Source organism: Oryctolagus cuniculus, chromosome 5 (assembly GCF_964237555.1).
Source record: "Oryctolagus cuniculus chromosome 5, mOryCun1.1, whole genome shotgun sequence".
Classification (NCBI taxonomy): Eukaryota; Metazoa; Chordata; class Mammalia; order Lagomorpha; family Leporidae; genus Oryctolagus; species Oryctolagus cuniculus.
The window spans coordinates 60,795,282-60,820,141 of NC_091436.1; the positions used below are offsets into that span (position 1 = coordinate 60,795,282).

Consider the following 24,860-nt stretch of genomic DNA (forward strand, 5'->3'; position numbering starts at 1 on the left):
GCTTTTCCTTAATATTTTTCTTATAATCTGTGTGCTGGGTCAAGACAATGGAAATAGTTTTGTATTTCGTACTTATGAAGACAGTACATTTGTTTAACTTATCAATACATGGGTTTAGCCGGCGCCGCGGCTCACCAGGCTAATCCTCTGCCTAGCGGTGCCGGCACACCGGGTTCTAGTCCCGGTCAGGGCGCCGGATTCTGTCCCGGTTGCCCCTCTTCCAGGCCAGCTCTCTGCTGTGGCCAGGGAGTGCAGTGGAGGATGGCCCAGGTGCTTGGCCCTGCACCCCATGGGAGACCAGGAAAAGCACCTGACTCCTGGCTCCTGCCATCGGATCAGCACGGTGCGCCGGCCGCAGCGCGCCGGCCGCGGCGGCCATTGGAGGGTGAACCAACGGCAAAGGAAGACCTTTCTCTCTGTCTCTCTCTCTCTCACTGTCCACTCTGCCTGTCAAAAAAAAAAAAAAAAAAAAAAAAAAAAAAACAAACATGGGTTTTATCATCAGTATTGCAGTTTATTCTGCTTTTGTCCAGCACTGTGCTAGCTGTTAATTTGAGACCTCTGTATTTATATCTAGTTAAAAGAATTAAGATATAATCTCTGGTTTGTCTAAGTGAAAAGTGATATATTTCTGTCTAATTATATTTGTTTTATTTTTCTTACCCAAATGATTACCAAGAAGGGGACAACCGAGTTTGCTTATGCTTGGTGTTAATACGATAGCTGAAGTGGACTGTTAGAAATATCAGTTAGCAAACACAAGCAACTTTAAGTCACCTAACAGTCATTTTTTCATTAATGTCCGTTGATCCACATACTCATCTGTTCGTTCATCTGCTCCTCTGTCTAAATTTCCATCTGTCAATCTGTTTATCCTCTCTCTATCTTCTATGATACAACATTTTCTTTCCTTTCTCTCCAGTTCCTCTAGATGTCCATTCATTTAATCTGTACTCTCCTATTTATTATTTGATCTCTTTCTGTAAGCCATTTATTGTATCACAAATAATGACTGTTCAAGTGCAGATGAGGTATAATCTCTGCAGAAAGTAAAACTGGAAGTGTTCCCAGCACACTCCCAACAGTGATTGTCTATAGGAAGGAAACCGACTTTTAAAAAACTGGGTACTCTTGAGTATTATTTGGCAAAATATATTTCACTGCATGTATATTACTACTTTAAGAAAAAGAAGATATTAAAAAAGTTAACTGTATTATAACATTACTGGAAAAAGTCGTCTGTTTTTAAAAATAGAAGTTTTTTACTTTCATCTTATAAATCAATATATAAGGAAAACCCAATATTCATTAACGAAAGCAGGAATTATAGAAACATCAAGAAGAAAATATAAATCAGTTGGAACAAGACCACTCAGAGATGAGCATTGATTATTGATCTGATTTTGGTGTGTTTTTCTCCTTTTTTTTTTTAAAGTGGATTATTCATACATTTTTATTAGGTTAACATTTGCATCACATAAAACTCACCATATTAAAGTGTACCACTTAGTAAGTTTTGGTACATTCATAGCATTCTGCAACTATTTCTGCTAACTGGTCCCAGAATAGGTTCCCCCTGCCTCCCAGGGTTTGTGTTCGCAGGAAGCTGGAGCCAGGAGCTGGAGGTGGACATGGAACCCAGGCAAACCAAAATGGGATTGTGTGTCCCAGTTATCAACTCACCTGTTGGACCAGATGCCCCTCCCCATTTTTATTTTTATTTTTGTAAAATTTGAGAGGCAGAGATAGAGGTCCTGTCTATTGGTTTCCTCCCCAAAACTTCCCCAATGGCTGGGGCTTGATCAGGCCCAATCTGGGAGCCAGAAACTCAATCAGAGTCTCCCCATGGGTGGCAGGTACTCAACTATTTGACCCATCACCTAATGCCTCCCAGGGTCTGCATTAGCAAGAAGCCAGAATTGAGAGCAGAACTGGGACTTGAACCCAGGTACTGTGATATGGGGTGTGGGTTTCTTAACTGCCAAGCCAAATGTCTGCCCCTAGCTCTCCTTTGAAACCTGAAAAGAACACACCCTAAATTATTATTATTATTTTAAAGATTTGTTTATTTGAAAGGCAGAGTTACAGAGAGGCAGAGGCAGAGGCAGAGAGAGAGAGAGAGAGAGAGATCTTCTATCTGCTGGTTCACTACCCAAATGGCTGCAATGGCTGGAGCTGAGCTGATCTGAAGCTAGGAGCCAGGAGCTTCTTCCAGGTCTCACACATGGGTGCAGGGGCCCAAAGCCTTGGGCCATCCTCCACTGCTTTCCCAGGTGCAGTAGCAGGGAGCTGGATCGGAAGTGGAGCAGTTGGGACTCAAATCGGCACCCATATGGGATGCCGGTGCTGCAGGCTGGGGTTTAACCCGCTGCACCACAGTACTGTGGCCCCTTCTTTTCTTAACAAAAAATTCAGAGATGGAGTGTGGCTTGTCTGTTGAGGCTATTCAAGGATATTAAATATCTATATCTTTCCCCCTGTCCTGGCGTTTTTAATACAGACAGTCCCAGATAATTGTTGTATCTCCATGTATTACTTCAGAATGGGAGGAGGCAAAAGCTGAAAGGAAAAAGGGACTGTGCCAACCAAATGGTAGGCAAGGGAGAAGCAGATCGCAAATGGCGTTGGGAAGCCAGTCCATAAAACTCTGCCGCTGTGTGGGACAAAGGCTTCAGTTGAGGTGGGAAAGGGGAAAGAAAGCTGTGAACTGTCACCAGCTCCCAACATTGCTGACTGACACGCCATATAAATGTTCACATTTCACGAGGATTAAGCAACACCTAATGACACTAACAGAGTCCTTACCCTTTTGCACACATGATCAGAAAACACAGCCTAGAAATTTTGGTATTTATGATAGGGAACAGAACTTGGTTGAATTTTATGTGTGACCTTTGTTCAGGACAGAATCACTAAGGTTCTTTGTTTAGTTTTCTTGTTACAAAGACATTGTCTATCCCAGCATTTGAATCAACAAAGTACTTTTGGGTCTAAATGACTTAAATTTATTCCTCATTAAAGAACTACTTGTATTTTCCTTTCTCAGAGAAAGGTTTTTGTTTCTGAGCCAGTAAATGCATACAAATGAACAGCAAACTGTGGTGTAAGGAAGCATTGGAAACCCTCATTTCAAATCTGGGCTAACAAATACTATGTAGCTATGGGGTTTTGGTAGTGAAGTAATCTCTGTGCCTCAGTTTCCCCATCTGTAGAATTTATATGATGATAAATTACTATCTCATGATTGCAGTGAGGAGTAATTACATCATAATGTATGAAACTCCCCAGTAAAGTATTGCCTTACGTATTCTCCAAATATGTCAAGGGAGGTTTCCATGACTTTAAGTTCCTTGAACATTGTTAGCAAATAAAAATAGTTTTGAGTGAAAATTATAGAGTAACCTTAATTTACTTTTGTAAAAAAGATTTATTTATTTATTTGAAAGGCAGAGTTACAGAGAGGCAGAGAGAGAGAGAAAGAGAGATATCTTCCATCCATTAGTTCACTTCCCAAATGGCCGCAATGCTGGAATTGGGCTGATCTGAAACCAAGAACCAGGAGCTTCTTCTGGGTCTCTCATGTGGCTTCAGGCCCAAGGACTTGAGCCATCATCCATGTTTCCCAGGTGCATTAGCAGGGAGCTGGATCTGAAGCAGAGCAGCTGCTTCAGATGCCAGCATTGCAAGTGGGGGCTTAACCTGCTGTGCAACAACACTGGCCTCAGTAATGAAGAGAGACTGATAAAGGCAATTTAATTATCATCAGTTGTGAGGATGTACGTTTCTATAAACTTCTCGGATTTGATTCATTGATAAGTTAGTAGATTTTCCAGTGGTCAAATATTTAGGTCCTTCTAGGTAGGGCTTGCTTTTTTTTTTATTGACAATTCAGTGGTTTTAGTAATTACACTGCCATTATCTCATATTAGAACATTTTATCACCCCCAAAACAGCAATGTGTGCTATGGCAGTCATTGTGCATTTCCTTTCCCCTAGCTCCTACCATTGACTGATCTCCTTTCTTTGTTTTTGTCTATGCTGGATGTTTCATATTCATGGAATCATACTATATGTGGTGTTGTAGTCTGGCTTCTTAGCATAATATTTTCAAAGTTCATATTTGTGGCAGGTATGAATATATTATTCTAAATGACTACATGGTTATAACACATTTTGTTTATCCATTTATCAGTTGATGGGTATTTGGGTGGTTTCCATTTTTTGGCTTTTATGAATAATAGTGCCTATGAACATTTGTGTAGAAGTTTTTGTTTGGCCATATGTTTTCAGTTCTCTTGGGTATATACTTAGGAGTGATCATATGTTAGCTCTTACGGTGTTTAACCTTTGAGGAACTCTCAAATATAGATATTTAATATCCTTGAATAGCCTCAACAGACCAGACTGTTTTCCAAAGAGGCTGTACCATTTTATATTCCCATCTGCAAAGAACATCTTTGCCAATAGTAGGTAGTATTTGTCTTTTAAAAATCATTAACAAATTTTAATTGAGTGGCAGAGTAGGGAGAGGGAGGGAGCAAGGGAAGGAGGGAGGGAGGGAGAGAGAGCCAGTGAGTGCAAGCGAGTGAGAGCGAGCGAGCTCCCATTTATCAGTTCACTCCCCTAACGTCCACAGCAAGTAGGACTGAGCCAGGCTGAAGCCAGCATTTGGGAATTCAGTTCAGGTCTCTCATGTGGGTGGCAGGGACATAACTGTTACCCACTGCCTCCCTGAGCAGGAAGCTGGAATCAAGAATGGAATCAGGACTCAAAGCTGGGTACCTCTGATAAGGGTTGCAGGCTTCCCAACTGGTGCTTTAACCACTAGGCCAAATGTCTGCTCCTAAATTGTTCTATAAGAGTAATCTACTCATAAATAATGAGTAGGTTACTGCAAATAAAGAAGTGATTTTTGAACTGTAAGAAGCAAATATTTGATATTAACTGGTTTTTAAAATTATTTTATTTTATTTTATTTGAGAGAGTTACAGACAGAGAGAGAGACAGAGAGAAACTTCTTCATTCCATTGGTTCACTCTCCAATTGGCCATAACGGCTAGAGCTGCGCCAATCCAAAGCCAGGAGCCAGATGCTTCTCCCTGGCTTCTTCCAATGCTCATATGGGATGCCAGCGCCGCAGGTGGAGGATTAACCTACTGCACTACGGCGCCAGCCCCTGGTTTTTAAAATTATTAAGGTGGTATAATCCATAGAAATAATTAGATAATAAGGGACAATTTAAGGAAGAAACTAAGAAACACTCAAAATCCTATCCTCCAGAGATAATTACTTAATATTTTGGGGCTTTTTTTTTAAAGATTTATATTATTTATTTAAAAAGCAGAGTTAGAGAGGGAGAGACAGAGATCTTCCATTATCTGCTGGTTCACTCCCCAGTGGTTCCAACGGCCAGAGCTGGGCCAATCCAGAGCCAGGAGCCAGGAGTTTCATCCAGGTCTCCCACTTGGGTGCAGGTTCCCAAGAACTTGGGCCATCTGCTGCTGCTTTCCCAGGTGCAGGGAGCTGGATCAGAAATGGAGCCAGCTGAAACTGGTGCCTGTATGGGATGCTGGTGTTGCAGGTGGCGGCTTAATTTGCTGTGCCACAATGCTGGCCCCATCAGCAACTTTATTTATTTGAAAGGCACACATAACATAGAAATTGCATTTGCTGTTGTACTCTGCAAATGCTCATGGCAGGCAAAAGCCAGGAACCAAGAACTCAGTCCAAGTGTCCCATATGGGTGACAGTGACCCATGACCTACTGCATTCCAGTGTGCATTAGCAGGAAGTTGGAACTGGAAGCAAATTCGAGACTTGAATGAAGGCTCTCATGTGGGATATGCACATCCAAGCAGCATCTTAACTGCTTTGCCAAACACCTTCCCCAGACCTATTCTTTTTAAAATTAAGTACTGTATTGTGGTTATCTTTCTGTGTTAACATAGACCTTTATAGTAAATTTTTTTACAGATTTATTTATTTGAACGTCAGAGTTATACAGAGAGAGAAGGAGAGACAGAGAGAAAGGGAGAGGGGGAGAGAGAGAGAGGTCTTCCATCTGTTGGTTCACTCCCCAGTTGTCCACAACGGCAGGAGCTGGGCCGATCCGAAGCCAGAAGCCAGGGCTTCTTCGGGTCTCCCATGCTGGTGCAGGGGTCCAAGGCCTTGGGCCATCTTCTACTGCATTCCCAGGCCATAGCGGAGAGCTGGATTAGAAGTGGAGCAGCCAGGTCTCAAACCGGTGCCCATATGGGATGCCGGCACTTCAGGCCAGGGCGTTATCCCACTGCTCCGCAGCACTCGACCCTTTAAAGTAAATTTTTAAAAATCATGTGTGAGACAGAAACAGAAGGGAGTGGGGTGGGGAGAGAGAGACAGTGGGTGCTTGCGTGCCAGGTGTTTGTTGGTTATTCACCAAATTCTCATTATTATTGTGGCTGGGCTGGGGCTGGGAGCCCATGAATGTAATGCAGGTCTCCCAATTACTTGATGTGTCATCATTGCCTCCCAAGGTCTGTGTTGGCCAGGAGCTATAATCAGGAGCTGGAGCCAGGAATTGAACCCAGGTATTCCCACGTGAAATGCAGGCATCTTACTCCCAGATCTGTGTAATTATAAACTTCTTTGTGGTATTGTTGTCTTGCTGCATTTTACTGTATTACAACTGTTTAGTTGTTTATAGTTTTTTTTTTGCTTTAGTAAGTAATGCTTTGTTTGCCTAATACTTGATTATTTCTTTAGAATAAATTTTTTGAAGTGAAATGGTTGGATCATGTGGTTTATCCATATTTAATTTAGGGTCATGTCACCGCATTCTTTGACCAAGAAAGTTGAGCAAATTTTTCTTAAAATGACACTAATGTCTTTTTTCCTCACCCTTGCCCACACTGCTTTTTTTTTTTTTTTTTTTTTTTTTAACTTTTGTCAACCTTCAGGAAGGTTGAATGTCTTCATTTGAGTATTTGCTGTTCGGCTATTTCTCACTCATTTACTTTTTTTTTTCCCCTGACAGACAGTGTTCTATGGTGGTTAAGGCTGTACTTTGAGATTGTGTTATCTAGATTTATAATCCCAGCTATCACACTTAGTTATGTGACTCGAGCAAACTAACTCCATGCCTTAGTTTCCTTATCTGTAAAATGGGATAATAGTAGTATCTACCCTGTGAATTAGAAATTTTTGAGGGGCTGGCCCTGTGGTGCAGTAGATTAATCTGCTTGCGGTGCCGGCATGCCATATGGATGCCAGTTCTAGTCCTGGCTGTCCCTCTTCCAATCCAGCTCTCTGCTGTGGCCTGGGAATGCAGTAGAAGATGGCCCAAGTCCTTGGGCCCCTGCACCCGCATGGGAGACCAGGAAGAAGCTCCTGGCTCCTGGCTTCAGATTGGCACAGCTCCGGCCGTTGCAGCCATCTAGGGAGTGAACCAACGAAAGGAAGACTTTCTCTTTGTCTCGCCCTCTCACTGTCTGTAACTCTACCTCTCAAATAAATAAATAAAATCTTAAAAACAGAAAAAAAGAAATTGTTGAGATTTCTCATTTAAAATTGTTTTCTCATTTTTATTTGAAAGCCAGAGACAGAGATCTTCCATCTGACAATTCACTCCCCACATGCCCGCAGCAGCCAATGCTGGGTCAGGCACAAGCCAAGAGCCTGAAATGCCATTTGGGAAGTGCTTGGGCCCTTGCACCCATGTGGGAGACCCTGAAGAAGTTCTAGACTCCTGGCTTCAACATGGCCCAGCCTTGGCCGTTTGGGCCAGCTGGGGAGTAAATGGAAGATCCTTTCTCTTTCTCTCCCTTTCTCTGATTACAGAGAAATAAGGCATAATTATATGCCTTTCAACTAAATAATAAATAAACTGTAAAATAAAAAAAAAGGCAATGGGGGTGCCAGAACTTGAGTCAGGCTCTGCAAAATGAGATGTGAGCATGCCACATAGTGACAACTTGCTGTGAAGTGCCCACCCCTTCTGTGGAGTTTTTGTGAGGATAACCTGAGATAACAAATATGATGTGGTTGGAATAGTGTCTCAAAGATAATGTACACTGCTAGTGTTACTAATCTTTTCACACTTGTATATTCCTATAGGATAAATTCTCATAAAAGCAGGAGTGTTTAAAAATAGATATCACTAAATTGTTGTTTAAAAATGTTGTTCCTTTGACAATAAAAGCTACATAATAACTCTGTTTAGAATCTTCATAGGGCCATAATTATGTCCAAACTCTCTTGTATTATTCAGAAATCAAGAGATTCCTTTATAAAATTTTATTTATCACTGCTTTTTTTTTTTTTTTTTTTTTAGATTTATATACTTTATTTGAAAGGCAGAGTTAGAGAGAGGGAGAGGCAGAGAGACAGAGATCTTCCATCTGCTAGTTCATTTCCTATATGGCCACAATGGCTGGAGCTGGACCAGACCAAAGCCAGGAGCCAGGAGCTTCTTCCGAGTCTCCCCTGTGGGTGTAGGAGCCCAAGTACGTGGGCCATTCTCTGCTGCTTTCCCAGGTGCGTTAGCAAGGACCTGGATCGGATGTAGAGCAGCTGGAAATTGAACTTATGTCTACATGGGATGCTGGCGCTGCAGATGGTTACTTAACCTGCTATGTCCTCTATCACTGCCTTTTTTTTTTTTTTTAAGATTTATTTATTTATTTGAAAAGCAGAGAGGCAGAGAGAGAGACAGAGAGGTCTTCATCTGTTGGTTCACTCCCTGGATGGCCGCAATAGCTGGAGCTGTGCCTATCTGAATCCAGGAGCCAGGAGCTTCTTCTGGGTCTCCCACATGGGTGTAGCGGCCCAAAGACTTGGGCCATCCTCTACTACTTTCTCAGACCATAGCAGAGAGTTGGGCTGGGAATGGAGCAGTTGGGACTCGAACCAGCACCCATATAGGATACTGGTACAGTAGGCAGCGACCTTACCTGCTACACCACAGTGCCGGCCCCTAATCACTGCCTTTTGATAATTTCAAACATCCAGACATGTTTAGAGACCTAGATCTATAATCCTCTTGTTTCTGGTGTGTAGATCCACTGGTCTGGACAAGTCCGTGTCCCCCCACCTCCCCCTGTGATCAGTCAGATATTTTCTGTATGTCTAGTAACGGTCAGTGAGCATTTTTGGCTTTGGAAGCCATATAGTCTCTGTCACAGCTACTGAATCTGCAATTGTGAGAAAGCAGCCCTAGGCAGTAGGTTAATGAGTAGGAATGGCGGTGTATTTACAGGAGCAGACACTGCGTTTAGCCTGGGCTGTATCCTGCTACCTCTTGATCCAGATGAAACAGCAGGCTGCTATATTTACTTTCTCTGTAAAAGTGTTTGTATGTACGTAAGATATTTTTCTGAACCACTGGAAAATAAGTTGTAATTATCATGGCACTATACCCTTCAGTATCTCAGCATGTATCTCCTAAAAATAAACACATTCTCCTGCAGAACCATGATTCTATTATTACAGCTAAGAACATTATAATTTTGTTCTTTTTAATAGACCAAGATTATATAATACCAAAAAAAAAAAATCCTTGGATATGCTTCTTAACTATTAACCTATTGAATTGTTTCTATTCCTGTCTGTCTTGTTTCCGTTTCCTGATTTGTTTCTGTAGGTAGAAATCTGCATTGGATAAATTCAATTGCCAGTTTCATTTGACCCATTTTCACGATCACATGGAAGTAATATCTTCATTTTTTATGTGTTTCATTTGTATTTTTAAAAACTTGGATTTTGTTTCTTTGTTTTATGATTTCAAAAGAGAAGTCTTTTTTTTTTTTAAAGATTTATTTGTTTATTTGAGATATAGAGTTATAGACAGACACACAGATCTTCCATCTGCTGGTTCTCTTCCCAGATGGCTACAGTGGCCAGAGCTGGGCAGATTCAAAGCCAGGAGCTTCATCTGGGTCTCTCACCCAGGTGTAGGGCCCCAAGAACTTGGGCCATGTTTCCCTGCTTTCCTAGGCCATCAGCAGGGAGCTGAATCGGAAGAGGAGCAGCTGGGACTTGAGCTGGCGCCTATATGGGATGCTGGCACTACAGGCGGATCCTTAACCTACTATGCCACAGCGCTGGCCCTGCAAAGTAATTTATAGTCAAAAGACAATAACTCATAAGTTATATACAGTGTCTGTAGTTTCTACTTGATTGTATTTGATTGTTAAGTAGTTGAAAAAACTGAAGTTAGAGAGGCCAGCGCTGTGGCGCAGTAGGTTAATCCTCCGCCTGCAGCGTCGGCATCCATTATGGGTGCCGGTTCTAGTCACAGCTACTCCTCTTCCAATCCAGCTCTCTGCTGTGGCCTGGGAAAGCAGTGGAAGATGGCCCAAGTCCTTGGGCCCCTGTACCCATGTGGGGGACCGGGAAGAAGCACCTGACTCCTGGCTTCAGATTGGTGCAGTTCAACCGTGAACCAGTGGACAGAAGACCTTTCTCTCTGTTTCTCCCTCTCACTGTCTGTAACTCTACCTCTCAAATAAATAAAAATCTTAAAAAAAAAACAAAAACAACTGAAGTTGAATACAACCAGTTCTTCCCCCAAATGGCTGCAATGACTGGTGCTGGGCCAAGCCAAAGCAGGAGCTAAGAACTTCATCCAGTTCCCCTATGTTGGTGACAGTACTTGGCCATCTTCTGCTGCCTTTCCAGGCACTTTAACAAGGAGCTGGATTGGAAGCAGAGCAGCCAAGACTGTAAACAAAGGCTGTGATTCCAGATGTGGTGTTGCAGGCAGTGATAACATGCTATGCCACAGTGTTGGCTCCCTGTTAAATGACCAGCTTTGTTTTAAATATTTATTTATTTATTTGAGAGTCAAAAGAGAGACATAGAATTCCCATCTGCTTGTTCACTCTTCAAGTGCCCATAATGGGTGAGCAGAGCACTGTGGGGTTGAAACTAGGAGCCCCGAACTCAATCCAGGTCTCCCATGTGGGTGGCATCACTGCTGCCTCCTAGTGTCCATGGCAGGATGAGGAGTCAGGAGCTGAAAGTGGGTATCCAACCCAGGTACTCCGACAGGGGACCTGGGCATCTTAGCTGCTAGGCCAAATGCCCATCCCTGAAAAATGGCCAACTTTGTTAAGGCAAAGGGTGGTGGGTATTCAGCATACTGTTAAGTTACCATATGAGATGCCCATATCCCATATTGGAATTTCTGAGTTCAAAATCTGGCTCTGCTTCTGGTTCAACTTTGTGCTAATGTGCACCCTGGGTGGCAGCAGGTGATGGCTCAAGTACTTTGGACTCCATCACCCATATGGGATACCCAGATTGAGTTCTGGGTTCCAGGCTTTTGCCTGGGCCAGTTCCGGCTCTTGTGGGCATTTGGGGAGTGAACCAGCAGATAGGTTTCTCTTTGCCTTTCAAGTTAGTAAAATAAACTTAAAAAAATTGAGAGAGTCTGAGAAGTACTAACGATATCTCTGCTGTTTTCAAATTCAATTATTGTGCTTTTACTTGACTCAAAATTTTGCAACACTTCAAGATATTCCACTGTGAAAAAGTTGTGCTTCAAATCTAAGGCAAGAGTCTGGACCCTGTTTTTCTGTATTCTTCAATATTCTTTCTGTATTTTTCCTGCTCTCCCCTCTCCCACTCCTCCCACCTAGAAATTTAGCAGTCTATATTCTGTCCCCTCCTCCCCTACCATCTCTTAGTCTATGGCTTAACAGTGTCATCTTACTTTATCCTTTATGAAATATCAGTTGCCCTGATTAGAAGGAAGAGCTCAGTGTGTTGGTGTAATAGTGAGGCATAGGCTACAGTTAGGAGTAGTGTGCTGTGGGATGAGAAAAAGAAGAGCCGATTCTTCTTAGGGTGATGAATCACTGCATGTGTCGATGGGAGGTAGATTGCTTATTAGGAACAGACTCAAATTATTGTTATGTCTTTGTAGCATACACAGTGGAAGCAAAAGGTCTAATATTATGCAGGAAAGAAACAACAGCAAGTCCTTGCGGATGGCTCGAGTCAGTGCTGAAGGTGGAGGCTGGAAGTGGTTTGGGAGGGAACGGCAGAGCGTGACCATGTGTGCCAGGCTAAGGAATTTGGCCTTTAACCTGGCGGAGAAAAGCAGTAATAGATTCCAAATGGAATATATTCTAGTAGTTAGCAAAAAGAAATAGTGAATTTATTTTTTTTCTGGTTATAAAAGGAATCTCTGGTTATTGTAAAATGAAAACCAATAATTAAAAAATGTAATGAAAAATCCCTTCTAATCCCACTCAGAGAGAACCACTGCTTTGCAGTTTATTGTCTATATTCTCTGTCTCCCCTTCTGTAACTTTGCCTTACAAATAAAATAAAAAAATCTTTGGGGCTGGCATTGTGGTGTAGCGAGTTAAGCCACCGCCTGCAATGCCGGCATCCCATATGGGATTTCTTCTATGTCTCTCTCTCTAACTCTACCTTTCAAATAAATAAATGAATTTTTTTTTCTTTTAAACCAGTTTACTGTATAGATTCATGTAGTGGAATTTCATGGTCAGTTTTGCAGCAGCATGGGTGGCGTAGAGGATGAAGGGGTGAGAGGTGGGCAGGAGGCTGCTGCAGAGGTCTTTCGTGGCAGCTGTGGAGTAAGGAAGGGGCAGGGCTGAGGAAAAGTTCAAGGAATTCACAGGAGGTAGGCGTCACTGGTAGGACGGCTACATGGGATGTAGGATAGACAAATGGCCAGATCAGTAGTTAAGTGGATTTCGCAGCACCTGGGGAAAATTTGTGGCATCATTTGTGAACACACAAAGGGGAACCAATAGTGTGATCCCAGGGTGGAAATCTCTGCTTTTGTTCTACTTTTCCCCCTGTGTTTCCAGGCTTATTTAGAAGGGAAGATGAAAGTAAGAATTCAGTTCTGTTTTGACAAGTAAGAGCCATTATATCAAGCATTTTTCTCTCACTAACTATGTTTCTCCCTTGTATTAGTTATGGATAGCAGTTGCTTCTGCTTAGGTGTGTAAACAGTTCCATTAGCTTTTACACTTCACAAAGTTCATGTTGGAGTCTGTAAACTTTTATTGTCAGTACTTGGCATCCGGGTGGAGGGAGGGAGCCACTTGGGTAAGTTATTGACAGAAGATCTTTAATTTTTAATTTATTTTCAAGGCACAGAGACAGTGAACTTCCATCTGCTGGTTCATTCCCTGGATGCCTGCAGTAGTCAGGGCTGCGTCAGTCTGGAGCCTGGAGCATGGAACTCAATCCAGGTCTCTCAAATGGGTGGCAGAGACCTAAGTACCTAAGCTATCACCTGCTAAATTTTATGGTGCATTTTAGAAGGAAGTTGGAGTTGGAAGCAGACCTGAAACTCAGACCAACCACTCAGATATGGGATGTGAGGTGTACTGGGTGGCGTCTTAGCTGTTGTGCCAAATGCTGGCCCTGGCAGAGATGTTTTGACTGTATTTAGAGTTGATGAAATCTTCAAGTAGAATTTTGGCTTTCACCAGGTTCTTCTATATATCTCTCCAATGGGAATGGGGCTGTAGAATTTACTTCCTAAAGTGCTTGCTGTATTGTCTTCTTCATCATGCAGTCTTGGCATATACTCTGAGTCTGGGACAGTAAGGGTCCTTAGTATCAGCTAACTGAAAGGTGATGGCTGGGTAATTGTAATGGTTGGGGATTACAGGACTAAGGCATTCATTCCCGGGTGAGAAAGGCTTAGGTCACTAATGTCAGCCTCTTGCTTTATTTATTTATTTATTTTAAGATTTATTCATTTATTTGAAAGGCAGAGAGAGAGAGAGAGGTCTTCCAACTCCTGGTTCACTCCCCAAATGGGCACAAAGGCCGGAGCTGCACTGATTTGAAGCCAGGAGCCTGGAGCTTCTTCTGGGTCTCCCACATGGGTGCAGGGGCCCAAGGACTTGGGCTGTCTTCTACTGCTTTCCCAGGCTATAGCAGAGAGCTGGATTGGAAGTGGAACAGCCGGGACTCAAACTGGTGACCTTATGGGATGCTGGCACTACATGCAGTGGCTTTACCTACTGCCACAGCGCTGGCCCCAGCTTCTTGCTTTAAGATAGGCTTAAACATAAACTTTCAAACATATAAAAATTTCTGAATTTAAAAACATTCCCACAGAAGGGAATTTCCCACTGTTTTGGTTTATCTTCGCATTGCACAATCCTTACAGTTGGACTTTTTTTTTTTTTTTTAATTCTATCTAATTGAAATGCCTCGTGTTTCTATTTCAGGTCTTTTTTTTTTGCACTTTTAAGTTATGTCCTTTCATGAACCTCTTAGAAAGAGTTATATTAAATTAGCTTTTTTTTTTCCCTAAAAAAATAGCTTTTTCCTTAGGTCACAGTCTTTTTAGCTTCTTCATTGTTACTATTTTTACCTGCCTTGCCTCTTAATGGACATTACTACTTATCTGAGGTGTTATTTTAAATATTATGTAGTGACAAATTGGCTTTTCCTAGGCTCACTAATTGGAATTAGAATTATATAAGCAGATAACAGAATTTAAAGAGAGTGACCCCTGCAAAGCTGTATACTTTTTATTATTATTATTTTTATCTTTATTTTTTATTTTTTTTGACAGGCAGAGTGGACAGAGAGAGAGACAGAGAGAAAGGTCTTCCTTTGCTGTTGGTTCACCCCTCAATGGCCGCTGCGGCTGGCACACGGCGCTGATCCAAAGCCAGGAGCCAGGTGCTTCTCCTGGTCTCCCATGCAGGTGCAGGGCCCAAGCACTTGGGCCATCCTCCACTGCACTCCCTGGCCACAGCAGAGAGCTGGCCTGGAAGAGGGGCAACCGGGACAGAATCCAGCGCCCTGACCGGGACTAGAACCCGGTGTGCTGACGCTGTAGGCGGAGGATTAGCCTGTTGAGCCGTGGCGCTGGCATTATTATTATTTTTTAATTCGAGAGGCAGAGAGAGCTGATGTTTTCTGGCTCACTACCCAGATTATGGCAATGGCTAATTCTGGATTGGGCTGGAGCTAAGAACCAGGAACTCAGTCCAGGTTTTCCATGTGGAGCAGGAACCCATTTACTTAAGCCATGACTGCCGCCACCCAGAAGGAAACAGAAGTCAGATGCCAGAGGCAGTAGTATAAGCCAGGTGTGCCAATATGGGATACGGGCATCCTAGGTACTAGGCCAAAATCCTCCTTCTTTTCTCCTGCTTCTACTGGAGAGAATTAAAGAAAAGATCATGAGAAACATTTTACTGCTAGTTTTTATTTATTTTTTAACATTTTATTTCAGAAAACTTGAGTTTCCATTCCATCAGTTTCTAGTCTTTAAAGTCAAGTTTGCCCCCCTTCTTGTGTTTTTTTTTTTTTTAATTAAAAATTTTTTTTAATTTTTTGACAGGCAGAGTGGACAGTGAGAGAGGAAGACAGAGAGAGAGAAAGGTCTTCCTTTGCTGTTGGTTCACCCTCCAATGGCCGCTGCGGCCGGCACACCGCGCTGATCTGAAGGCAGGAGCCAGGTGCTTCTCCTGGTCTCCCATGGGGTGCAGGGCCCAAGCACTTGGGCCATCCTCCACTGACTCCCGGGCCACAGCAGAGAGCTGGCCTGGAAGAGGGGCAACCGGGACAGAATCCGGCGCCCCGACTGGGACTAGAACCCGGTGTGCCGGCGCCGCAAGGCGGAGGACTAGCCTAGTAAGCCGCGGCGCCGGCCCCCCCCTTCTTATTAATTTTTGAGTTTTTATTTTTTGAAAGATTTATTTTAAAGACAGAGTGATAGTGGAAGAGAGCTTCCCTCCGGTGATTCATTCCCTGTTGCCTGCAACATCTAGGGCTTGGCCAGGCCAAAGCCAGGAGCCAGGAACTCCATCCACATCTGCCCCGTGGGTGGCATGAACCCAAGTACTTGGGCCATCTCCTGCTGCCTCCCAGGCATATTAGCAGGAGGTAAGATTGCAAACAGAACCAGACCTTAACCCTAGGCACTTCCATATGGGATGTGGGTGTCCCAAGTGGTGGCTTAAACTATTGCATCACGACATCTGCCCCATTCCTCACTGTTTAAAAGGCAGCTTTCTTGGACCAGCCAAAAATACGTAAATAGTGATGAAGCACATCCTCTGCTTACTGGTGAGGTTTTTTTTTTTTTCTTTTCTTTTTTTGATTTATTTATTTGAGAGGTTACAGAGAGAGAGGGAGGGAGAGAGGGAGAGGTCTTCCATCTGCTGGTTTACTCCCCACATGGCTGCAACAGCTGGCCAATCTGAAGCCAAGAGCCAGGAGCCTCCTCTGGATCTCCCATGTGGGTACAGAGACACAATCACTTGGGCTATCTTCTGGTGCTTTCCCAGGCACATTAGCAGGGAGCTGGATCAGAAGTGGAGCAGCCAGGCTGCTGCTGGCGCCACAGGTGAGGCTTAACCTACTATGCCACAGTGCTTAGCTCCCTGGTGAGTTTTAATGGATAACTGTCTCTGGGTCTCTGTAGTTTACAGAATGGAAGAGTTAATATGTAATGGACAGTGGTTGTGAGATTCAGGCATTTCCCAGCACGGAACCTCCGTGTATAACTTCCACAAATTTTGTACTTCTTTATCTTTACAATGAGGGTGATAGCTCTAAATCAAGGTAATATACATAAAGAACCTAGGGCAGTGCTTCACAGTGGGCATTAGATAACACTGGCTCTTTTTACTTGCCTAAAAAACTTCAGGTCATAAAAAGTAGGAAGTAACAACTTCTCCTTTTCTTGAAGTGTTCATTTTTCCTTTAAATATATTTAGAGAATAAATTCCATCCCCTCTAAGTTTTCTCAGCTCCTGAAGGTGGGAGTAGGCACTCTTCCCCTGCACTCACAGTAGCGTGGGCCCTGCCCTTTCCAGCAGCTCATCATTCTGTGTTTTGGAAGTTGAATACAATTCCTGGTACACAGTGGATCCTCAGTAATCATCTGTGTTAGAGATGTCTTGAAAGGAGATAAAGTGTTCTTTTTTGCCTTCTTGATCACCTGAAAAACTGTAGTAGAGAAAAAAACGACTTTATTTATTTACTCAGGGAACTTGGTTTGCTTTTGAAGAATAGCTGATATTTTATGGATAAGGAATTTAGGTATTAGCAACTGGCTTAACATCTTAATGCCTTTTAGTTTGTTCCTTGATGTTAAAATTTTTTGAATTTTTAAAAAGATTTATTATTTGAAAGGCAGAGTTACAGAGCAGCAGAGAGAGAGAAGTGTTTTCCATCTGCTGGTTCACTCCCCAAATGGCCACAACAGTTGGAGCTGGGGCAATCTGAAGCAAGGAGCCTGGTGCTTCTTCCGGTCTCTTGGGGGCATGTGGGGCCTAAGGACTTGGGCCGTCTTCTACTGCATTCCAGGCCATAGCAGAGAGCTGGATTGGAATTGGAGCAGCCAGGACTGGAACCAGTGCTCATATGGGATGCCGGCACTGCAGATAGCAGCTTTACCTGCTATGGCAATTGAAATGAAGGCAATGGTATGCTTTTTAGTCCTTGAAAATATGAGATTTTAGCGCTTAAGAATGACTATGTCTCTGAACTTCATTCATTCTTCCAACAACTACTGAGTTCTGTGTGCCCTAGACCTTGTGCTGGGCTGTGGAAAGCCAAAGAATTACAGTTGATCCCAGTCCTCAGACGCTTTCATTTTAGTGATAAAGACAAAGCCAAAATTACACTGTAGCTGCATAGGCAAGGTAAACACTTAGAAAGATCATGCATTTGTATTTGCTGCATATGTATGTGTTCTGTATCTGTGTATGTCCCAAGTATGGCAGCAGAACTTTTTGGAGGATCTGATACTTAAAGGACACACAGAAGAGGTTTCAGGGAAGCGGCGTGTGAAGACATGTGTCTCCCAGGTGCAGGGACCGGGTGGTATGAGAAGCCTATAACAAGTTCTTTTGGTGGGAAGGCTGCAGAAATCAGAGACCACAGATGTCCTGAAAGGACCTGTGTGCAGGAGAAAGATTTTGATGATTCTGATTTGTAGTTTAGAAAGATCACTGATAGTAATGTAGAGGTGAGTGTATGAGGGTACTTAAAAGCATTCAGAGAAATGGAATTAAAAGGTAAGTTTATTTTATAGTAAAAAAATTTTGAGAACCATTCATAGCTTTTTCCTAATGTGCATTTCCATGAACTTTTTTTTTTTTTTTTTAAATTTTTTGACAGGTTGAATGGACAGTGAGAGAGAGAGAGAAAGGTCTTCCTTTGCCGTTGGTTCACACTCCAATGGCCGCCGCAGCTGGCGCGCTGCGGCCGGCGCACTGCACTGATCCGATGGCAGGAGCCAGGTGCTTCTCCTGGTCTCCCATGGGGTGCAGGACCCAAGCACCTGGGCCATCGTCCACTGGCTTCCCAGGCCACAGCAGAGAGCTGGCCTGGAAGAGGGGCAACCGGGACAGAATCCGGCACCCCGACCGGGACTAGAACCCGGTGTGCCGGCGCCGCAAGGCGGAGGATTGGCCTAGTGAGCCTCGGCGCCGGCCATCCATGAACTTTTTGAAGATCCCTCATGGGCATGTATATATTTCAGATTTTTTTACACCAAAATAAACTTGTCTTTTTTTTTTTTTTAAGATCTGTTTATTTGAGAGGCAGAGTTACAGATAGAGGGAGGTACAGAGAGAGAGAAATCTTCCATCCACTGGTTCACTCCCCAGATGGCCGTAATGGTTGAAGCTGGGCTGATCCGAAGTCAGGAGCCAGGAGCTTCTTACAGGTCTTCAACGTGGGTGCAGGGGCCCAAGCACTTGGGCCATCTTCCACTGCTTTCCTAGGCCATTTTCAGGGAGCTGGATTGGAAGTGGAGCAGCCAGGACTTGAACTGGAGCCCATGTGGGATGCCAGCATCACAGACAGAGGCTTAACCTATTATACCACAGTGCTGGCCCCAGTGAACTTACCTTTTAATTGCATTTTCCATGGACTTTTTGAAGTATGCTAGTGTTAGATTTAGGTTCATCTTTTCTACAGACTTGGTCTCAGCAAAAACAGAGGTTTAGTTATTTGTTACACTCCAGTACAGTTTGATATGACGACGACTCTGGGAAAATCAAAGATGTTACTTAGTCTCTTCTACTTGCTCTACTGTTCTGTACATCGCTTCCATTACTTTATGGTTCAGAATGACAGCTGGAGTATCATCTGCGTTGTCCGTCCAAGTTATAGGCACACTCCCAGCTATCTCCAACCCCTGTTAAGTAGCTTTACTTGAAGTCCCATCCAGTGACTTCTGTTTCCAGCTTGGGACCAATTCTAGTAGCAAGTAAGATTGGAAAGTGCACTTTTCCCCAGGTGCATGTCCCGCAGAATACAACTGAGGTCTGTTCCTAAGGGGAGAAAGAATATAGTCTGGGCAGCTGGTAGTGTCTGGTAGAAAGAGGGGAAAGGATGTAGGGAGACCAATTTAGTATATCACCTGAGTAGTAATGCATATAATTCCTTATGCCAAAGAGATTTGGTTGAGATGCAATAGTATAACATCAGAGCTGTTCTGCTGGGGAAGTAGAGGACTAAAGCTGTTATTTTGACACCATAGCTGTTTAAGTTTGTGAAGCCAAAATCACGCTTAATTCTTTTAACCTTTGAGTTTACAAAAGCTTCCCAGGATGCTGTTAGTATAATTAAGTGGTTTAGTACCAAAGACTTGACATTTGTAAGAAAGGCATTGATAGGATTCACTTTTTAAAGTAAAGTTATCTTTATTTTATTTTATTTTATTTTATTTTATTTTATTTTATTTTATTTTATTTTATTTTATTTTATGTGTGTGTGTGTTTGTGTGTTTGAGAGGCAGAGTTAGGGAGAGAGAGAAGGAGAGACAGAGAATGAGAGACTTTCCATCTGCTGGTTCACTCCCCAATGGCTGCAACTGCTGGGGCTGAGCTGATCCAGAACCAGAAGCTAGGAGCATCTTCTGGGTCTCCCACATTGGTACAGGGGCCTGAGCACTTGGGCCATCTTTTGCTGCTTTCCCAGGCACATAGCAGGGAGCTGGAATGGGAAATGGAGCAGCCAGGATACAAATTGGCACCCATTTAGGATGCTGGCATTGCAGGTGGCGGTTTAACCCATTCTGCCCAGCGCAGGTCCCAAAGGATTCACTTTGTGTGTGTGTGTGTGTTTTTTTTTTTTTTTTTGAAAGGCAGAGTGGACAGTGAGAGAGAGAGAGAGAGAGAAAGGTCTTCCTTTGCCATTGGTTCACCCTCCAATGGCCGCCGTGGCTGGTGCACTGCGGCCGGTGTACCGCGCTGATCCGATGGCAGGAGCCAGGTACTTATCCTGGTCTCCTATGGGGTGCAGGGCCCAAGCACCTGGGCCATCCTCCACTGCCCTCCTGGGCCACAGCAGAGAGCTGGCCTGGAAGAGGGGCAACTGGGACAGAATCCGCCACCCCGACAGGGACTAGAACCCGGTGTGCCGGTGCCGCAAGGCAGAGGATTAGCCTAGTGAGCCACGGCGCCGGCCGATTCACTTTGTTTTTTAAAGATTTATTTTATTTTATTTGAAAGACAGAGTTACAGAGAGAGACAGAGACAGAGAGGTTTTCCCTCCGCTGATTCACTCCCCAGATGGCCGCAAGTGCTTGAGCTGCGCCAATCTGAAGCCAGGAGCCAGGAGCTTCTTCTGGGTCTCCCATGCGGGTTGCAGGGGCCCAAGGACTTGGGCCATCTTCTACTGCTATCCTAGGCCATAGCAGACAGCTGGATTGGAAGTGGAGCAGCCAGGATTACAACCGCGCCCATATGGGATGCCGGTGCTTCATGCCAGGGCGTTAACCCGCTGTGCCACAGTGCCGGCCCCAGGATTCACTTTCTAAAAAAACTATATAGAATGATGTTTTTAATGACGTGACAGTATACATTCCACTTTCATATTATCCCAGTACTTATAATGTCCCTTGCCAAGTCTTTAAAGATTTATTTTTATTATTTATTTGAAAGAGTTAGAGAGAGAGGGAGGGAGGGAGAGACAGATCTCTCCACTGGTTCACTCCCCAAATGGCCACAATGACTAGGGCTGGGCCAGGTCAGAGCCAGGAGCTTCTTCAAGGTCTCCCATGTAGGTGGGCCATTTTCCACTGCTTTCCCAGGCTCATTAGCAGAAGGCTGGATCAGCAGTGGCAGCTGGGACTCGAACTGGAACCCACATGAAATGCCAGTGTAGCAGACCGTGGCTTAATCCACTCTGACACAGTATTGGCCCCTTAGCCATGTCTTAACCACTAGCCAGATGCCTGCCACTCCCACTCACCAGTGTTACTGGACTGTTATTTGGATGTATGTTCTTTAATTTTCAGAACTTTATTTCGTTTATAAAATGAAAATATTTCTTTTAGTTTTGTATTATAAACATTCCCCATTTTGTTAGATATTTTGTTCAACAGTCACCTTGCTTTTAATTTTCCAAGAAAACATTGCAAGTGATGACAGCAGGGATGAGGAGCCTCTTCTGTTAAGAGCCATTTGGATGTTTATAACATCATTTCAGGCCATGCAAAATGATTAACTTAAAGATTAGCCTGCATAGATGTATTGAATTTGGAGTCCCACCTGCAGCTGCCTGGCAAGACCAGACCAAATGATTTTGTGGGTCTTATATGTCCTGTGGGCTGGATGTTCTGAACCCCTGCATGTTCAGATACTTGAGAACATTTAAAATGTTGGCTTCTTACATGAAGATAGACATCTGGTTGGTGTGATTTTAATCCCACAGGCTGAATGATGCAGCGACTAAGAGCATGGCTCTGGTAGTGGTGTGGGTGTGAATTGCCACTTCTGGAAGGGTAGTAATAGTACCTGTCTCCTGGTTGTGAGGCCAAGTGAGTTAATGCCTGTAGAGCCCCCTCTTAGACTTGTGAATGGCACATGAGAAATAATACACATATTTTAGTTTTATTGGATGTGATTTTTCCTTTTGGTTTTTAGAATTACATGCAATATGCAAGTAGTTGTCATGTCTCAAATATAGTATGTCACAAGCACTAGCGTAGAGGAGGGGGTTGTCTAGAAGTTTTTTGGGAATTAAGAGGAGGTCTCTCTGAGGCAGGTTGTGCTGGGCAAATTGCCCAGTTCATTCTGTGGTATAGTCAGCAACTGAGGGACTGTGGCCTTATGCCTCTCATTTAGCCTTGACAACTATACCAGGCTCCTTTGGCCAGCTCAGCCTTTTTGCTTTGCTTTGTTGGATTTTCTCACACGGTTTCCCACCCCTGCCGCCACCCCCAACTTCCTTTGCTGAGCATTCCCTCTATTTAATAATTTTTATTAAGTTGCTAATTTAAGTCAAGTGCACTGGCTTAGATTTTTGCAGAACACATAGTTCTGATATTTAAAGCATTTTTGCTATCTTATTTTGTTTGATATTTAGTATAAATCTGAGGGAGCATGAAGGTGTCTTCATTGAATAACTGATTGTAGTGAAAGAGTAAGTGTCTGTATCATAAGACAATTAAGTTTTCTCACTTGATCTTGAACTCAAGTCACCTGACTTCGGGACCAACGTTTTATACTGTTTATTCCTTCACATACTGTTGTGTTTTAAGACAATGCTTTGTTCCTTCTTTTTAATTATTTGATGATACTTTTAAAGATTTATAAATATTGCCTGAAGATAGCATGTCATCCTTTTTACATTTAGTAACTAATAAAATTTACCTTATTCCTTTTTCTCATAACCCGCTATATCTTGTAGTCTTTTATCCCTACCACCAGAAAAGACTGAAACAAAATCTGAGGCCTAAATATTTTACTTGAGTACGTTCTTAATTTTTTACGTGGATGTTTTCTGGAAAGCCTTTCATGTTTCATGCTTATTTTTATTTTCTAATATTGGAGCAAGGTAAACTTTCTCCATGCTGCCTAGTGTTTATAGAGCACCTTGCTCATTTCAACATTACTGTCAGAATTGGATTATGTCTTCCCCATTGGGATAGCTTTACAGTGCTCCTTTTCCCTTTCTTCCTCTGCCTTTGTCCTCTTCTGGGGCTGTTTTTTAATTGTTTATTTTCTCTATTCCCAACAATTGCTGGTCCTAAGAAAATTATGTATCTTGAGCTGTAAGGCCCACTACACCCCATTTTGTGAAGTTTATTTTTCTTTAATTAATTTATTTTATATTCTTTTTGTATTTCTTGGTGTTCTCACATATTTTTAAAAACAGAATTGCTGGCTGGCGTCGCGGCTCAATAGGCTAATCCTCCACCTAGCGGCACCGGCACACCAGATTCTAGTACCGGTTGGGGCGCTGGATTCTGTCCCGGTTGCTCCTCTTCCAGTCCAGCTCTCTGCTGTGGCCCGGGAGTGCAGTGGAGGATGGCCCAAGTGCTTGGGCCCTGCACCCCATGGGAGACCAGGAGAAGCACCTGGCTCCTGCCTTCCGATCAGCGCAGTGCGCTGGCCGCAGCACGCCAGCCGTGGTGGCCACTGGAGTGTGAACCAACCGCAAAAGGAAGACCTTTCTCTCTCTCTGTCTTTCTCTTTCACTATCCACTCTGCCTGTCAAAAAAACAAACAAACAAAAAAAAAACAAAAAAAAAACCAGAATTGCTACTTTCAATATATTCATACTTTGTTGTTTTAACTTTTTCCGGTAGTGTAATTCACTCTTTTGGTAAGCATATAAATTAGTTAAGGTTCAGCCTTGAATCTTTTCATAAAATTGGCTGCATAAGATATAATGAACTATGAATATTACCAATATATTATTGATTTGCTCATTGTCAAATCTAAAATTTGACTTCCTTGGCAGATATGTAGACTTGTAATAGGCATTTGGCATTTTATGTTTTGGGCAGTGCAACTGTAAATCTACATAAACTTCTCTGCCTTTTGCCTCTGCTGTGTTCATAGATTCCAGGAGGGCTTCGTGTATGGACCTCAAGCGTTGGAGGTAGCAGACTTTTCAGCAGAAGGTAAAGCAGAGTGTTGCCTTCTGGTGTCATTGTGTGTGTGTGCTGGGATGGGTATATGATAGGCGAGACTTTTTTATAGGTGTCATCGCAATATAATTTATAATGATGGACTAAATGAGTCACTTTCACAAAACTTAAAACCTAGTTAAAAACCTGTACAATTCTTTTCAGTATTACTAAACTGCATAAAAATAGGAAGCTTTAGGTAGGATTAAAGAGTATAAATTTCACTTTCTCTGCCATTTAATAAAGAGTAGGAGTGATAAAGAAAAGAGAGCATTAATGTAATGTATAATATGTACTGTGCAATTTTCTCAGACCTAGCTTCACTATGATCTCTTCCTGGGAACTTGTCCAAGTCATTATTCATATGTGTATCCTTCACTACTGCTGCTTTTACTGAGAGATTGCTTCACAATAGAGAGGCTGTGGATCCACAGACTCATGGCTGGAGGGTAGGCATTCCTGCTGCAGGCTCCATGGGCTAGAAATGTTGGCTTCCAATATGCTAATTACCTTTCTCTTCAGAACTCATTAATATGCTTTACTCTCAAGTTAGTTCTTGCTTCAGTAGAGAAACAAATACAACCCACGTACTTATAAAATATATTTTTATAGAGACCTTCTTATGAGTTACTTTTAAAGAAAATAATGTGATTAGAGATCAGGAATTTGGACATACTTTCATTGGGTAATTCTTTGATTTTTTTTAAAATGGAAATATTTTGCCACTTATGTTTCAGATATGGAAGATACTGCTTTCTGTGAATTTTTGCAAGCAACCATGAACTTTCTTCAGATAGCATTTGAGTAGAGATTTTTTTTTAAGATCTAAGGCAGCTAAACAGTACTGTACTCTTAGATGTAAATTTAATAATGTATCTAATGTTTAGATATATTCTGACTGAGAGCTAGAGGAGTGATTTTCTTATGAATTCTGGCAATTACATTTGTTTAACTAGGAAGTAGATACACAATACATCCAGGATGTGTATCT

At 42.8% G+C, this 24,860-nt stretch overlaps 1 protein-coding gene across 8 annotated transcripts in view; it reads left to right on the top strand.

The window, feature by feature from the left end:
* The window catches only part of CDK19 (cyclin dependent kinase 19), a 192,052-nt gene that overhangs the window by 12,863 nt on the left and 154,329 nt on the right, over positions 1–24,860 (top strand). For 4 of the 8 annotated variants that reach the window (XM_051854414.2, XM_008263371.4, XM_051854411.2 and 1 more), the window contains exon 2: positions 23,802–23,863. The exons of 2 other annotated variants lie outside the window; for them this stretch is intronic. Coding sequence is in view for 1 of the 6 variants with exons in the window: in XM_051854408.2 (XP_051710368.1) it covers positions 17,262–17,423; positions 23,802–23,863 (224 nt within the window). In the remaining 5 variants the exon portion in view is untranslated. Of the gene's footprint in view, positions 17,424–23,801; positions 23,864–24,181; positions 24,319–24,860 lie in introns of all 8 variants that reach the window. 2 more of the 8 variants (XM_051854410.2, XM_051854408.2) reach the window with 2 other exon arrangements.